This window comes from Camellia sinensis, chromosome 1, assembly GCF_055761805.1.
Source record: "Camellia sinensis isolate YWXY chromosome 1, ASM5576180v1, whole genome shotgun sequence".
Lineage (NCBI taxonomy): Eukaryota > Viridiplantae > Streptophyta > Magnoliopsida > Ericales > Theaceae > Camellia > Camellia sinensis.
The window spans coordinates 56425010-56441383 of NC_138961.1; the positions used below are offsets into that span (position 1 = coordinate 56425010).

Here is a 16374-nt window from a genome sequence, read left to right on the forward strand (position 1 = left end):
ACACCCACAGTGGGATTTTTCTTCTCTACTCAGCCGCCGGTCTTTTCTTCTTGCCTCCGTCCTGGGTGGTCCTTGCCGGTGTTGCCTCCGTGCTTCCTAGACCACTAAGCAAGTTGCCTCCTCCCTGCTCCTCCACTACAGCATATGGTGGACCTCCAAATCGGAACATCACGGTGGCCTTCCGCTTCAGCTCCTTGTTTTCTGTCTTTAGCACACTTATCTCTGCTCGCGCATCCTTATACATACGTTGGAGCAGAGCCAGCTGGGAGTTTAACTGTTGCACCTCATTTGTCCTGCTCTGCAGCCGGTGCGACAGGTTTGTGACCGCAGTCATGGTTTCCACACATGACTTCAGAGTATACTGATTGGCCTCAATATCAGTTTGCACCGCCATTTTTTGCTCCACCGACCGCATCGGAAAGTTTAACGGAGCAAAACTAGAGGTGTTTGGTTGAGGTTCACTAGCCACCGCACCAGTTATTTCTCTTGTGGACTCGTTCAATTCTGGAAAGAGCGTGAGCAGACCACGGGAAGAGGAGGCCATGTTCTGGGTAGCTGGACGGGAAGAAGAGGCCATGTTGCTGAGTGTTTCAGAGATGGGTTGGTTACAGAGTATTACAGAGTTTCTCTCTCAGTAAAGGAAGAGTTTTTGTTAAAATTCATTTACTCTCCACCTACTTCACCCACTTAAACCTACTCCACTAAACCTAACCCACTACACCACTAGCACCTCACCTACTCCACTAAACCTAACCCACTACACCACTACCACCTCCACTTCACCTACTCCTTACCTACTACACACTCACCCTCTTCTATATATAGGAATCATGAATCATTGTAATAGATATCAATATATATCAATCAATAATACAATTCTCTATTTCTCTTTATACATTAAATTTCTACATGGTATCAGAGCCATAAGATTTAGGCCCATATTTTGTTTTCTCACCGGCGGGCAGCCGGCCGGCAATCTTGCCTTCGCTGCCCGCTGGAATTTTGTACACATACCTTCACTTTCCTGCCTCTTCCAACTTTCTTACAACTGTTGTCCCATAGATGGGCTTCATATCTACCAGTCCATCTATGCCTTGTGACACCTCTATACTGTGAAGTCCTCTGTCCAAATGCATCAATGGACTTCCTATGGACAACCTGCTTCTGATCAAGCTTCTCAGACCCTCTTTTCTTCCCCTCCTTGACTGGTGTTTGGTACACCTCATGGCCTCTAAATGCATAGTAATCTGAGTATTGCTGGGCTAATAACAAAGGCCTTGTCAGCACCAAATCTCAGTGCACTGGATTTTCCTGCACTTTCTGTGCATGATGGTCAAAATGGTTTGCCAAAATATGCTGGAGATGATATCCAACAAAGTGGTAGTCCTTACAGGTATTCCAGCAAGGACAGCATGCTTTTATTCAAATCTAGCTCTTCAATCCCTACGAGAGGTGCTACTGATTTTGCTTCAGCTGTCAGGAAAATGTCATCTCAGGATTCTGGTATATGGAAGTATGAACGAAATGGTTCTGCTGATGCTAGTGTTGGCTCAAGTAGAAGTGCACATCTTTTGGCTAGCTCTTACAGCAGCGGGCAGGGGAGGAGCATCTATGGTGATAGATTACAAAGTCGGAGTTCATCCCGGACAGCTCCTGTTTGGCTAGAAACTGGAGAAGCAGTGGCAAATATGTACTCTGAAATGCGGGAGGAAGCTCGTGACCATGCACGCTTACGTAATGCGTACTTTGAACAGCTGCAAGTTGATGGTGGTTTGAATCAGAATCTCAACTCAAAGGTCCTGCTGTCCATCTGTTCTCTGCTGACAGACCCACACCCTGATGATCCTCTTTTTTGGCAGTTTGCAAACATACTTTTTCCTCTCTCTCTTTCCCTTCATTGATTCCACTAAAATATATTATACTAACCTTCATTGATTCCACTGGATTCCAACACTTCATTTTATATATTATTATTATTAAAAAAAAAAAAAAAAAAAAAAAAAAAAACTAAATTTTATTCCAGTTGATTTTTCTGCATTACCACACCTACCATTCGAGTTTGCAAAACACACTTGCTTTATTCATATCAGAGATCAACCCCGATCACAATTTTACACTAAAAAAAAAAAAAAAAAAAAAAAACAACCAACAACCCACACCAACAACAACCACATCCACAGGCGGGATTTTTCTTCTCTACTCTGCCGCCGGTCTTTTCTTCTTGCCTCCGTCCTGGGCGGCCCTTGCCGGTGTTGCCTCCGTGTTTCCCACTCCACTGGGCATGATCACTACTCCCTGCTCCTCCACTGCAGCATATGGCGGCCCTCCAAATCGGAACATCACGGTGGCCTTCCGTTTCAGCTCCTTGTTTTCCGCCTTTAGCACACTTATCTCTGCTCGCGCATCCTTATACATGCGTTGGAGCAGAGCCAGCTGGGAGTTTAACTGTTGCACCTCATTTGTCCTGCTCTGCAGCCGGTGCGACAAGTTTGTGACCGCAGTCATGGTTTCCACACATGACTTCAGAGTATACTGATTGGCCTCAATATCAGTTTGCACCGCCATTTTTTGCTCCACCGACCGCATCGGAAAGTTCAACGGAGCAAACACAGAGGTGTTTGGTTGAGGTTCACTGGCCACCGCACCAGTTCTCTCTCTTGTTGACTCATTGAGGTCTGGAAAGAGAGTGAGCAGACTACGGGACGAAGAGGCCATTTTCTGGGCAACCGAGTATTACAGAGTGTTTCAAGATTTGCAGCTCTTAGAGACACTCTCTCAGCAAAAGGAACTATCTCTCTCAGCAACACGAAGAGTTTTTTTCAGAGTTTTTTAGCGGGTTTTCTGCCTCAGCCTCAGCCTCCGCTTCGGTTTATAAAGACCTTGACGAAGAGGCAGACATGCGCATCATGAGCCGCTCGGCGCTCGCCGACAACTTGGCACGCCTTTTGATGGCACGTCTTTTTATGGATTGGGCACGCCTTTTGATGGCACGCCTTTTGATGGATTGGGCACGCCTTTTGATGGCACGCCTTTTGAAAGATTGGGCACACCTTTTGAGGGTGCGACTTTTTATGGGTCCGACAAGATTCTGTAAACTGTCCCGACATTAATTCCGGTTAGCTCCTTCAAGGGTCCGACAAGACTCTGTAAACTGTCCCGACATTGATTCCGGTTAGTTTCTACAAGGGTCCAGCAAGACTCCGTAAACTGTCACAACAACTGTCACAACAGTGTCTGTTACAACGGTCCGACATGACCCCGTAAACTGTCTTCTACATCGGTCCGACATGACCCCATAAACTGTCTTCTACATCGGTCTGACACGACCACACAGTGTCTGCTACAACGGTCCGACATGACCCCATAAACTGTCTTCTACATCGGTCTGACACCGCCATCCAGTGTCCTCTACACCGTTATGACACCACCATACAGTGTCCTCTACATGGTTATGACACCCCCATACAGTGTCCTCTACAACGTTATGACACCACCATCCAGTGTCTTCACCAATGGTCTGACACGACCATACAGTGTCTCTTATCCTCTTTTATTTTTATGTATTTTCTTGTTTTGTTACTCTCTCCAAACTCAAGTTGGTTAGTTCCTATCCCCCTTGAGTTTGCGGGGGGCTGTTAAAAACCACCTACTCTCCACCTACTTCACCCACTTAAACCTACTCCACTAAACCTAACCCACTACACCACTAGCACCTCACCTACTCCACTAAACCTAACCCACTACACCACTACCACCTCCACTTCACCTACTCCTTACCTACTACACACTCACCCTCTTCTATATATAGGAATCATGAATCATTGTAATAGATATCAATATATATCAATCAATAATACAATTCTCTATTTCTCTTTATACATTAAATTTCTACAGTTTTTTTCAGAGGATTTTCAGAAGTTTTTTGTCTGCCTCAGCCTCAGCATCAACCTTGGTTAAATAGACGGGGCAGCCACGCGTATCGCACGCCACTTGACGCCAGACGACAAACGGGCGCGCCAGCCAAGGCACTCACGTGCCTCGCCATCATGTCCGGCACATCTTTTTATGACTTGGGCTCGCCTTTTGATGGCACGTCTTTTTATGGATTGGGCACGCATTTTGATGGCACGTCTTTTTATGGATTGGGCACGCCTTTTGATGGCACGCCTTTTGAAAGATTGGGCACACCTTTTGAGGGTGGGACTTTTTAGGGGTCCGACAAGACTCTGTAAACTGTCCCGACATTGATTCCGGTTAGCTCCTTCAAGGGTCCGACAAGACTCTGTAAACTGTCCCGACATTGATTCCGGTTAGCTCCTTCAAGGGTCCGACAAGACTCAGTAAACTGTCCCGACATTGATTCCGGTTCGCTCCTTCAAAGGGTCCGACAAGACTCTGTAAACTGTCCCGACATTGATTCCGGTTAGTTTCTACAAGGGTCCAGCAAGACTCCGTAAACTGTCACAACAGTGTCTGTTACAACGGTCCGACATGACCCCGTAAACTGTCTTCTACATCGGTCCGACATGACCCTATAAACTGTCTTCTACATCGGTCTGACACGACCACACAGTGTCTGCTACAACGGTCCGACATGACCCCATAAACTGTCTTCTACATCGGTCTGACACCGCCATCCAGTGTCCTCTACACCGTTATGACACCACCATACAGTGTCCTCTACATGGTTATGACACCCCCATACAGTGTCCTCTACAACGTTATGACACCACCATCCAGTGTCTTCACCAATGGTCTGACACGACCATACAGTGTCTCTTATCCTCTTTTATTTTTATGTATTTTCTTGTTTTGTTACTCTCTCCAAACTCAAGTTGGTTAGTTCCTATCCCCCTTGAGTTTGCGGGGGGCTGTTAAAAACCACCTACTCTCCACCTACTTCACCCACTTAAACCTACTCCACTAAACCTAACCCACTACACCACTACCACCTCACCTACTCCACTAAACCTAACCCACTACACCACTACCACCTCCACTTCACCTACTCCTTACCTACTACACACTCACCCTCTTCTATATATAGGAATCATGAATCATTGTAATAGATATCAAAAAACATCAATCAATAATACATAAATTTCTACAAAATTTATTACAAAAGCATTAAGAAGATGCAAAAGAATACAAGAAAACCAAGCCCAAAAACAGGGGACCTAATCAACTAAATTATCTACAAAATCCAAGAAAGCAAATAAATTGGATCAAACACCCAACTATACAAAACACCAAAAAATCGAGATTCTAAATGAGGCACCGAAAGAGCACACCCCTAGAAAGTCCGACGATTCCGCTCCAATCAAACCAACCACATCAAACACAAAGGAGCAAACACCCTAGCTCTCCACATATCGTTTAACATGTGATGTGTACTGCATTGGTAATATATGTGGTAGAAAAATGTGGTATGCGCAGCATTACTCGTAAAATTGGAACACCTTTGACAACTAATTGACGCAGATGAGACGAACTTACTTACCACTACTTTTTCCCCAGCATCCCTCCTCCCTCCATTATCTTCATAATTGACACTGGAAGAGGTTGATTTTTTTTCAGGCCGTGACAAAGTCCAATAAAAATGGTTCAGAGCAGACTTCTTTTTTTGCAGGTCTACTGCCTCCTCAGCAGATGTAAAGACTCCATCATGTCCTTTGTTAAGACGAAAGAGTCTGGCCTCATAGACCTAGAGGGAGGAAAAAAAGAAAAAAAAAAAAAAGAATAAAAGGTGGGAAGATGACGAGAGGATCTGAATCCTGTGCTACAAATTTTAGTTGTATAAAAAAACTTCAGTTTAACAAAAAAGTTAGATATAAAACCTGAAATAACTCATCTAGTTCACAATGAACACATATAAGACCATCTCCATTAGCTTGGCAGTTCGGACAGTATCTCACACGCTCAATATCCTCCTCTCTTGGACTTCCCATTGTCTGATCAATTTCCAAAAGTCTATCAAGTAAAGTTTTCCTAGAATCTTCCAGTGAATCCAAACCAGTCTGGATGTAATACTTCAGAGCAGTTATGCTTCGAAAGCTTGAGTACAAAACAGTAAGTTAGTATTAGCAATACAAATTTCAATTCAGTAATTTAAGTGCTGTAGTCTTTCATAAAGCCTAGGCAAGGCCTTTTCACCATTGCTTCCCATAGAACAGAAGTCCTCATTACCATATAAAACATCATGAAGCAATGTGAACAAGCCTAACCAAAAACAATGCTACATCAGCTATCTGTTCAAAAGGAAGACTCGTGTTTCTGAATGATCTAGTTGGCAAGAAGGAAGAACTCAAAGCTATATTCAGTTAAGCAGCCAGCTATCACCAAGGTATCAAGTAAAAATTTTTCAGTTACACTTCCGTTTTTCTAGGGCAGCTAAAGAACACATCACCAAGAACCCGACTAAAGGTGACAAAATATTTTGTTGTGTTGATCTCTCTCTCTCTCTCTAAAAAATGAAAAAATAAAAAGGGTACGAGTTGCTACAACTAATTGAAAGAAAACAATAATTATATAACATTTACATGACACGGTTTTCACTAGATTGACTGCTGGGAGAACCAATGAATCTTAGTATAATTAAAGAAATATTGACAGTCAATTAAATTAAAATTAAACCAATAGAGTGTATATGGAACACATGATGGACAGATTAAGAGAGAGAGAGAGAGAGAGAGAGAGAGAGAGAGAGAGAGAATGTTTTACTATATGAGCTAATTCTGAGAAGCACGGACAAATGACATGACACGGACACTTTGACACAACAATTTTAAAATTGCAAGACATGACACATGGGGAACATGCACAAAATAGATAGTTTTATATATCTACTATATGTCATATATGCGAATATATCATTTAACATGAGAGATAATACTGTTTGATTTTCGTTTCATAGTTAAAGGATATCTCCTTGCACTTTCTTGCTGCTTATATTTTTAGCACATACGGTTCTTGTACACTGCCTATTAATAAGTTCAATTGATAGTTGAGGCATAACAACTATTTCGCACACCTGTTATTAGATTTAGAGTAAGCATTTTGTAATAGCTAAGAGAAATATTATAAAATTAAAAAACAAAAAAAACAGCTCCCAACAAAATTCATGCAATACAACAGCAGATCAATGGCATTCTAATTGCTCTGCTCAAACCATATATGCAGGGTGTTCCACTGGGAAAGAACTTTGAAATCAGGAAATTAACATGCTTCTTTTCCTTCAACAAAAACAAAAGCAGCCATAAGAATTTTGACTATAACATACAAATAAGACATAGTTATATCAGTGCAGCACAGAAGTAAAATGAAGAGAAGAACCAAAACTACCACTAACCAGGATGCAATTTTTGACGACCTAGAAAATTTCATTGTATTGGAGACAGCTTCTCCAATCTTTCTGATCAACTCACTTGAGGAATCCTTGTCCTGCTCAATGTGATGAAGGGCTTCCAACCACCAAACAGTGTGCTGATTTTTCCTATCGCTAAATGCATTACAAACCTTCAAATAAATAAATAAATGCAACAGCATTATAAAATTAATTCAACTTAATCCTCTCTGTAAAAGATAAATTAATGGTGAGCCAAAAGATAAAGCTAATCCACTTTAGAACTTAAACTAACTTAGGTGAAGTTGAAACCGAGAGATCCTGATTGAAAAGGGGGAAAATTTTGATAGTGTGTGAATAGTTTATACTTTGACCCATTCCACAAGCATATCGTCTGTTGCACGCCATATTAAAATGCAACATGCATTTGCAATGGACATACATAATTAATAAACATCATTCACTATGTGAGGTAACATTTATCATGCATATCATATTAGAAATTCTTAAAATCAAGGAAATATTTGGTATGGTCTTGCATACATACATAGCATATCATGTAAATTGTAATACATAAGACCTGTGCATATTGTACCACAAACCAAAGAACCACAACTGATATTTCCTCACATGCTATGAGATAACTTAGAGTAAATATACCTGAACATGTGACTTTTTGAACTCTTGCTGAACCAAGGATAGCTTCGAGTTGAACACAGATAGGAACTTCTGTTTCAGATTCTCACATTCCGTTATCAAACATCCATCACTAGAAGATTTAGAATGTAAGTGGGCCTTAGCATCACATTCTTTATCATGGTTTGAGCCATTAGCTAATGGGTCAGAAGTATACTCAGGTAAATTCTCAGCATCAATAGTCAAATCTGAGGAGTCTTCCCCACTTATTTTTTCTCTTTTCCCATCATGTTGATCACATTTTTCAACATCATATACCCCAGAGGCCTTATTTTTTGAGCTTTCAGGGAACTGCTTATTTTGCAAGTAATCTGGAGTCAATGGGAGTATCTCAGCAAGGTTATGATGAATATGAATGTTTAACAAAGGGTCCAAGCGGAAATCTTCAGAGTGTTCCTCAGCTAAAGCTAGTGCTTCTCTGTACAATGATGCTGCTTGGGAAAAGTCTTGATTGATTATAGCTATTCCTGCGAGTCCATTCAATGCAACAACTGATTTCCTGAGAGCTTCCTCCCCTTCTACCTTGGTCTTGCCTACAAGAACCTACAGTACAGATCCCAGTTAACAGAAATCAGCAAATTGGTGATATACTTATTCTAGGAAATGGTAGTCATGTGACCTAAAACCTATTTACAAGAGACCCACTGATAATATCTCATCCATGGTCATGGGAGACTGTTGCAAAGAACGCAGCCCAGAACTTCCCACTTGAGGATGGCAACATGCCTGCCGAAGCTTCAAGAGTGAGTTTAACAGCTTCGCAGCCTCCAGATGGGTGATAAAAGGATCAGATGCAGCTTCAGATGACATGGAACCTATAGAGTATAAAGCATTGTAAGACCCGAAAGTTGGTTTCCTTGTTTGGATAAATACATTGATCTTCACCAACTCATAAAGGGAGGAGAAGGAAGTTCATTAAGAACCTGTGATTTTTTGTTTGAGAATGTCATCTTTGAAACTCTCAATTACTTCATGAGCATAGTTCACACAAGTTTCATGCTGCCTCTGATAAAAGTGCTCTTCAATAGGGGAGAAAGATAGCCAAGTGAGACACTCCTCCTGGGGAGGAAGCTGTAATTCTTCTGCAACATGTAGTTTTGAAGAACGCCACATTATTTGCTTAAAGAATTTATGCGTGAATCTCATAGCTCCAACATCTCCCCTCTGCAAAGCTAGGTCCAAGATTACAAAATGAGCTTTATATAAAAAGATATGGTCTCTGTAAAACATTCATAAACTACAAGAGCTGAACCACTTACAAAAATAAATAAATAAATAAAAGGGAAAAAAGCAAGTACTGATTGCTGGTGGAACATTATCTGTATTATATTACACAGGTAAACACCCAATTTTTTGTGTTGAAGCTGTGTCACATTTTGGTATTCCCATGATAGGCCCCTACCACCATCTCAAGTGTTGTATTAAGGGTAATTGTGTAGAGTAGAAAAGGTGTCCATCCCAATCACTTGTTTGGATAGCTTCAAAGAAATGGAGAGAAACCAAAACCCCTTTGAATCTCTCCAAAAATGGTGAGATTTGGAGAGAAAAGAAAGGGAAAGTTACTAGGTACCTGCTTTGCCCTTCATTTTTTAGAAGGGTTCCTTTCCCTTCTTGCCCCTCTTACATAGAAAAACTTATTTGTCTTTTCTTCTCTCCTCCATCTTTCCCAAACAAGGGGAAAGGACAACTCCATATTTCCTTTGCTTCCTCCCTTATGACTATCCATACAAGAGGGAAGGGATAACATTCTCATTTTTTTTCACTCCTCCATTAAGTTATCCTATGTCACATGGATTTGGGTAGGGGTGCATGTCCAAGCGTCAAACCTTCATAAACTCAAATATCAAGATATTGGGATATGTAGCCAAAAGTAGGATATGGGTACAAGGACTAGTTTTGGACACTTATATTACACACTATATAATATTTTCAGATAAAATACTGTAAATTATGTAGATATGTACTTGAAATTAAATAGGATTTAGGAAAAATATGAAATTTCTATCTCTCATCTATGGTAGAGGCTATAAATGTTTCTTTTCTAGCAAATGTGAGTTTGTTATTCTTTAAACATTGTAAAAAGTTGGTGGATCTAAGTATCTAAATTGGGTAGCGGTGTCAGACACACATCCCACACTCTTAGCCTTGTCATATCCGATGGACATAGATACTTTGGGAGAAATAGAAGAGTCCATATGTAACATAGAAAAAAAAAAAAGAGAGAGAGATGAGAGAGAAAAGAAGACACAACATATAATAGACAAGAGAAAGAGATGAGGCAAAAGAAAAATGAGGAGAGAGAGAGAGAGAGAAGCTTTTCCTAATATTTCAAATATGTTCATTCTCCAAGGCTTAATTAGTTTTTCTCCCAACATCTTATTTTCTTAGGCCTTACATAAATCATACAAACTACCCTAAGCAAATAAGGTTAGCAACTTAACCCCCGTATTTTTCCCTAAAACATCTAAAACAAGAAAATGAAACAATATAAATAGAAAAGACTTCTAATGAAATTCCAATGACTTCATTGACAATATTCATGTCAATCTTGCACTTGCACCTCTCTTCATCTAAACAATTATATATGGTGTGTGAACCAATATAAACATGATCAAAAAATCCATCAAAAAAGTGAGTTTCTTGATGCTGTTCGATTATTTTAGAATCCTTGGAAATGGACAGTGGCAGCTGATAAACACCAACATTACAAACAAGGTCTCATGTGTCCACTGTTGAGGGCTATAACAGAGCTACTATAAGGAATCAAGGAAAATGTGATGGATAATTCAACATAAAAAGCTGAACGTACAACAGATACTCCTTTTATTTGCAATTTATATGAGAAGCTATGCCCTTTTTAGCTTTACCAGTCAAAGCTTTTAAAAGCATCTTGGCATTAATAGATTTTAGAAAGAAAAAAAAAATTGAGAACTACACCTCGTATGGATCTCGTATGATTTCAATCCACCACCTAAGAACATCAAACGGACTAGCTTTAAGGAACCTCAAAAGGCCATATAAATCATCAAGCTTGCGTTGTATAGGAGTCCCGGTAATACACCAACGATACTTAGCATGAAGCCGCAGTGCCATTTCTGTCGCAGCAGCAGCATTGCTCTCCACCATTTGAGCCTCATCCAAACAAATTCTCCACCAGAAAATTCTGGTGAGGAGAGTTGGGATAACAGGGTATCTACAACAGAAGATGCAGTCATTAATTGGGGAAATTTTCAAAAGACTCTGCTATTAGTAAACGAAAAGAAAAGATACTGGTTTTGACTCAAAGGACGAATTCTCAAGAGATTTTATTGATTTCACTTTTGCTATGATGAAACCATTCCAGAACCACATTTTAAGAACCCAAACCAAATGAACCCTTCTCTTCCATTTTTATCTCATCTTCTTTTAAGGTTGAAATATTTTATTTGCATACACCTAACATCACAAACCTCAAACACTAGTGCCAGCATAACCATGCAAGACAAGGCACTCCTAGCGTGTAGATGCTTCCTACTGGAACGACACAAAGGATTTGATGTGGAACGTGTGTGCACCATGGATATTTAATTTTTTTCATAATCTTATTTTTAATACTTATGATTATTTATTTTTGTTTAGAGTTAATTAGGATAAAAGCAATATTTAGTGTCTTATTATATCAGGGATTATGTTTTGATTAGGGTTTTTAGCTTATAATTAAAACTACTAGGGTTTGCATTGTATTAATATTGAGAATTGAAGGCTGTGGCCGTTTTGTGTTAGGGTTGTGGCCCTTGTTCTTCTCCTCCCTCCTCTTCTCTCTTCTCTTTCCCTACTGCGTACTGCATCAGGATTTCATCTCAATAACAGCTGAAGGACCTCTTGCACGGCCCAAATAGAAACTCTCCTTGAGGAACAAACCAAGATCAAAGTCACTCACACGATCAAGAAAAAATATAGAGAACAGACCCTATCATATAATTCCAGTGAAGATTATCGAGCAGACTCAATTATAAATAGAATCCTTGGTTAAATACTAAAACATTGAGGGAAGAACAAAAGAAGCATTAAGGGTCATCTATCCTACAAAAATAAGAAATGTTTTCTACAAACAAAGAAGAATCATCAATTATATTCATTATAAACTACTCATTCTTAATCTTGTGGCTGATTTTACGAGACAGCATAAACTAACATATTTAGTAACAATCTTCTAAAAGGAGCTTTGTATGAAGTAGCAAAGCAATTCATTGTATGCACAATAACTTGAAACCCGTTTCAGTAAAAGATAAAGGATCGAGAAAATCAAAATTTTGAAGGTACCTCTTCTGAAATCTCATAAACCGACGGTCCCCTTCATGCCTATCAGAATCATGCGATAAGTCCTCTTTAAGCACATCATATGTTGTCAAAACAATGTCAGCGCCGAGAAGTTCACTGGTGTCCATCAGTGACGTATTTGAAAGCGAAGTGTTTCGAACACCTTCATAAACACAAGTTTTCAAGGAACCTGGATTTGTATGACTAGGATTGAAAGACAAATATTAAGAACAAGAAGGTGTCAAGAAATCAGCAAGTACTGCAAACTTGATGCATCAATAACAAACTACACATAAAAGAAATTAATAAGCATCCCATGATCCCATCAACCTGACAGCATAAATTGAATTGTCAAAACAATCTATGTATTATTATACTGGGAATAAACGCAAGCAATCAACTCATTAGTGGACCCATTAATTGATCTCTTTTTGACCTGAAGCCATGAAAGCTTAACCAATCTCTCTTCTAACATGATTATAGGGCCTGAAGCCACAAATGAGCCTGACAAACTACTTATCACAGCCTCTGGGTTGCCCTCAAATCAAACAGTAACAAATCCCCATAACTGAAGCTTCTTTCACTACTCCAAGCCAGCTACAATCAGCACCTTCAGCAAATCTGATATCACCCAGCCGAGGGGAGGGGGAAAAAAACAGTGCTCTCCATAGGATCCAACTTCTTGATTATTCCAGACCAGTCTTTATGGCAGGTCCAACTTCTTTGGCCAAGCCAGATCCAATTGTTGAAGATGTTGATAAGGCAGATGAAACTCAGTCCTCTTATATATGGGCAAAGCAGCCAAATAAGTTCTATAACGATCCTTCTCAGACCCTCAACTAACCACAAAGCTATGTAGACTAATTAATCTGTGGTAGTCCAAGGAATTCTTGGTAAATGTCCTAGACCTATATCTAATCTACATGGATAGACCAAAGGTATTGAGCTCTAGCTCAATGTTTAAGCTCCCAATTGTTCCTCGTAATATCTCTAATTATAGATCTGAAGCCCAAGTGCCACATGTTATCTCCTTGTGGTGGGAGCTAGACCTAAAACTGGGAGCATTGAAATGACAGAAGGCATGTAAACAAGAGATACATGTGTTCCATATGCCGTCTGACATGTGGTCATCCTAGATGATGTGGCATGGACACGTGTCAGGGATATACATGTGTATACACTCAGATCACAACAAAACTACTACTACATCACAAATATGATATTATGGAAACTTCATATCACAATTTTAAGAGAGCCATAAACCCAGTTGCTCTATTCACCAGCATCAAGAAATTTGTAGATCAGGTATACTTCTACTTAATTCTGTTCTTTCACATAATTACTCTCTTACAATCAGACACTCCCACAAACATTGTAAAATTTCTGTGTGGACACAAAGAATAGCAACCAACTAATCATAAAAGTCAGTTTCAATGCATTCTGCAGATATGAATGCAAGTCAGTGAAAATAAAAGCAAGAATAGTACCGAATAATTTCAGCATGCCATTGGGGCAATATAGGAGCTGGACATACTATAAGAGTTGCACCAGTAGCAACTGGAGCATCAGTAGCTTGAATCAGTTCTGAGCACAAGTGGCAAATATGATCCCCTTCCATCACAACTATTTTGGAATTACTTTTCCTTCTTGTACGCTTTCGTGAGTTTTCTGTCTGGTTATTTTTATATCCTTGTCCTTTAGAGACTTCTCTGGATTTTGAAGTTTTCCCTCCAGTTGAATAGCCCACACAATCTGCATGTTGCCAAGCATCACAGATATCACATTGCACCCATAATCCTGTATATCTAGAGCTTTCACTCACAGCTCCACACATGCACTCAATGCGCTCTCTTTTCAACCTTTTCAGGTTAACTTTCTGATCCTCGGTAATTTGCATTATATTATCAAAATTAGTGCCACCTTCAAATGCCGGCTTCTGATGAGCAAATATACAAGCAAGCAGCTCAATCGTTTTCCCCAATCCCATCTCATCTGTGATTTTTATGAATGATCACAATCAGAGCAACCAAAACTGAAACAGATAAGCAAATGTTTAAAACTAAAAAGATGACATTTGAACAGAGTCAAAGAAACTATGCCACATCAGACCATCACAAATATAATATCCTAACTAATGTACTTGTACAGCAGTCTAGGCAGGGAAGTCTTAATTTTCCATACCAGTTTTTGTAGAAATTTAATGTATAAAGAGAAATAGAGAATTGTATAGATATTGATTGTATTATTGATTGTTATTGAATATGTTTATAATGATTCCTATATATAGAAGAGTAGAGTAGGTAGGTGTGTAGTAGGTGGAGTAGGTGGTAGTAGGTGGTAGTGGTAGGTGGTAGTAGGTGGTAGTGGTAGGTTTTAACAGCCCCCCGCAAACTCAAGGAGGAGAGACACAAATCAACTTGAGTTTGGAAAGAGTAAGAAAATAGACTAATACATAAAAATAAAAGAGGATAGGAGACACTGTATGGTCGTGTCAGACCGTTGGTGAAGACACTGTATGGTTGTGTCAGACCGTTGTAGGAGCTAACCGAAATCAATGTCGGGACAGTTTATGGGGTCATGCCGGACCAATGTAGAAGCTAACCGGAATCAATGTCGTCACAGTTTATGGGGTCATGCCGGACCGTTGGAGAAGCTAACCGGAATCAATGTCGGGACAGTTTATGGGGTCATGTCGGACCGTTGGAAAAGCTAACCGGAATCAATGTCGGGACAGTTTATGAGGTCATGCCGGACCGTTAGAAAAGCTAACCGGAATCAATGTCGGGACAGTTTATGGGGTCATGTCGGACCGATGTAAAAGCTAACCGGAATCAAAGTCGGGACAGTTTATGGGATCATGTCGGACCGTTGTAGAAGCTAACCGGAAGCAATGTCGGGACAGTTTATGGGGTCATGTCGGACCATTGTAAAAGCTAACCGGAATCAATGTCGGGACAGTTTATGGGGTCATGCCGGACCGTTGGAAAAGTCGCACCCTCAAAAGGTGTGCCCAATCTTTCAAAAGGCGTGCCCTCAAAAGGCGTGCCCAATCCATAAAAGGTGTGCCGGACATTATGGCGATGCGCGTGACTACCTTGGCTTGCGCGCCCATGTTGTCGTCTAGCGCCGAGCGGCGCACGATGCACGTGTCTGCCTTGGCTATTTAACCAAGACGGAGGCTGAGGCTGAGGCTGAGGCAGAGGCTAAGACAAAAACCTGCTTAAAAACCTCTGAAAAACTCTTCGTTTTCTGAGAGAGATACTCTGTAACACTCGGTTGCCCAGAAAATGGCCTCTTCTTCCCGTGGTCTCCTCACTCTCTTTCCAGACCTTAACGAGTCCACAAGAGAGATAACTAGTGCGGTTGCCCTGGAACCTCAACCAAGCGCCTCTGGTTTTGCTCCGTTGAACTTTCCGATGCGGTCTGTGGAGCAAAGAATGGCAGTGCAATCGGATGTTGAGGCCAATCAGTATACATTGAAGTCATGTGTGGAGACCATGACTGCGGTCACAAACTTGTCGCACCAGCTTCAGAGTAGGACAAATGAGGTGCAGCAATTAAACGCCCAACTGGCTCTGCTCCAGCGCATGTATAAGGATGTGCGAGCAGAGATATGTGTGCTAAAAGCGGAAAACAAGGAGCTAAAGCGGAAGGCCACCGTTATGTTCCGATTTAGAGGTCCGCCATATGCTGTAGTGGAGGAGCAGGGGGGAGGCAACTTGCTTGGGGGTCTAGGAAGCACGAAGGCTGGGCAGTCACGGGATACCCAAGAGAAAAGCAAGAAGAAGAAACCTGCAGCAGAGTAGAGAAGAAAAATCCCGTCTGTGGATGTAGTTGTTTTGTTTTGTTTTTTTTTTTTTTTTTTTTTTGTGGTGTAAAATTCTGATCGGGGTTGATCCCCGGCATGAAGAAATGACAAGTTTGTGGAATGTTTTTTTTTTTTTTTTTTTTTTTTTTGGTGGTGTTATTTTGTGTTGTTGTTTTATTTAAGAATAAAAATAAAATAAAAGAATAAATAGATAAAAAAATATTTTTGG

The 16374-nt window shown here is 40.5% G+C and overlaps 1 protein-coding gene and 1 pseudogene across 7 annotated transcripts in view; one reads left to right on the top strand and one right to left on the bottom strand.

The window, feature by feature from the left end:
* The window catches only part of LOC114263396 (RING-finger, DEAD-like helicase, PHD and SNF2 domain-containing protein), a 30349-nt gene that overhangs the window by 8686 nt on the left and 5289 nt on the right, over nt 1–16374 (bottom strand). For all 6 annotated transcript variants that reach the window (XR_014335168.1, XR_014335165.1, XR_014335166.1 and 3 more), the window contains exons 5-13: nt 13825–14329; nt 12341–12541; nt 10976–11231; nt 8962–9202; nt 8684–8853; nt 8003–8581; nt 7349–7515; nt 5838–6054; nt 5501–5704 (exon numbers count right to left, since the gene is read on the bottom strand). Coding sequence is in view for 2 of the 6 variants with exons in the window: in XM_028203918.2 (XP_028059719.2) it covers nt 5501–5704; nt 5838–6054; nt 7349–7515; nt 8003–8581; nt 8684–8853; nt 8962–9202; nt 10976–11231; nt 12341–12541; nt 13825–14329 (2540 nt within the window). In the remaining 4 variants the exon portion in view is untranslated. The remainder of the gene's footprint in view (nt 1–5500; nt 5705–5837; nt 6055–7348; nt 7516–8002; nt 8582–8683; nt 8854–8961; nt 9203–10975; nt 11232–12340; nt 12542–13824; nt 14330–16374) is intronic.
* Nucleotides 655–1940, top strand: LOC145795027 (polyadenylate-binding protein-interacting protein 7 pseudogene; annotated as a pseudogene). Its single transcript, XR_014335171.1, has one exon. The product of XR_014335171.1 is annotated as a polyadenylate-binding protein-interacting protein 7 pseudogene (transcript).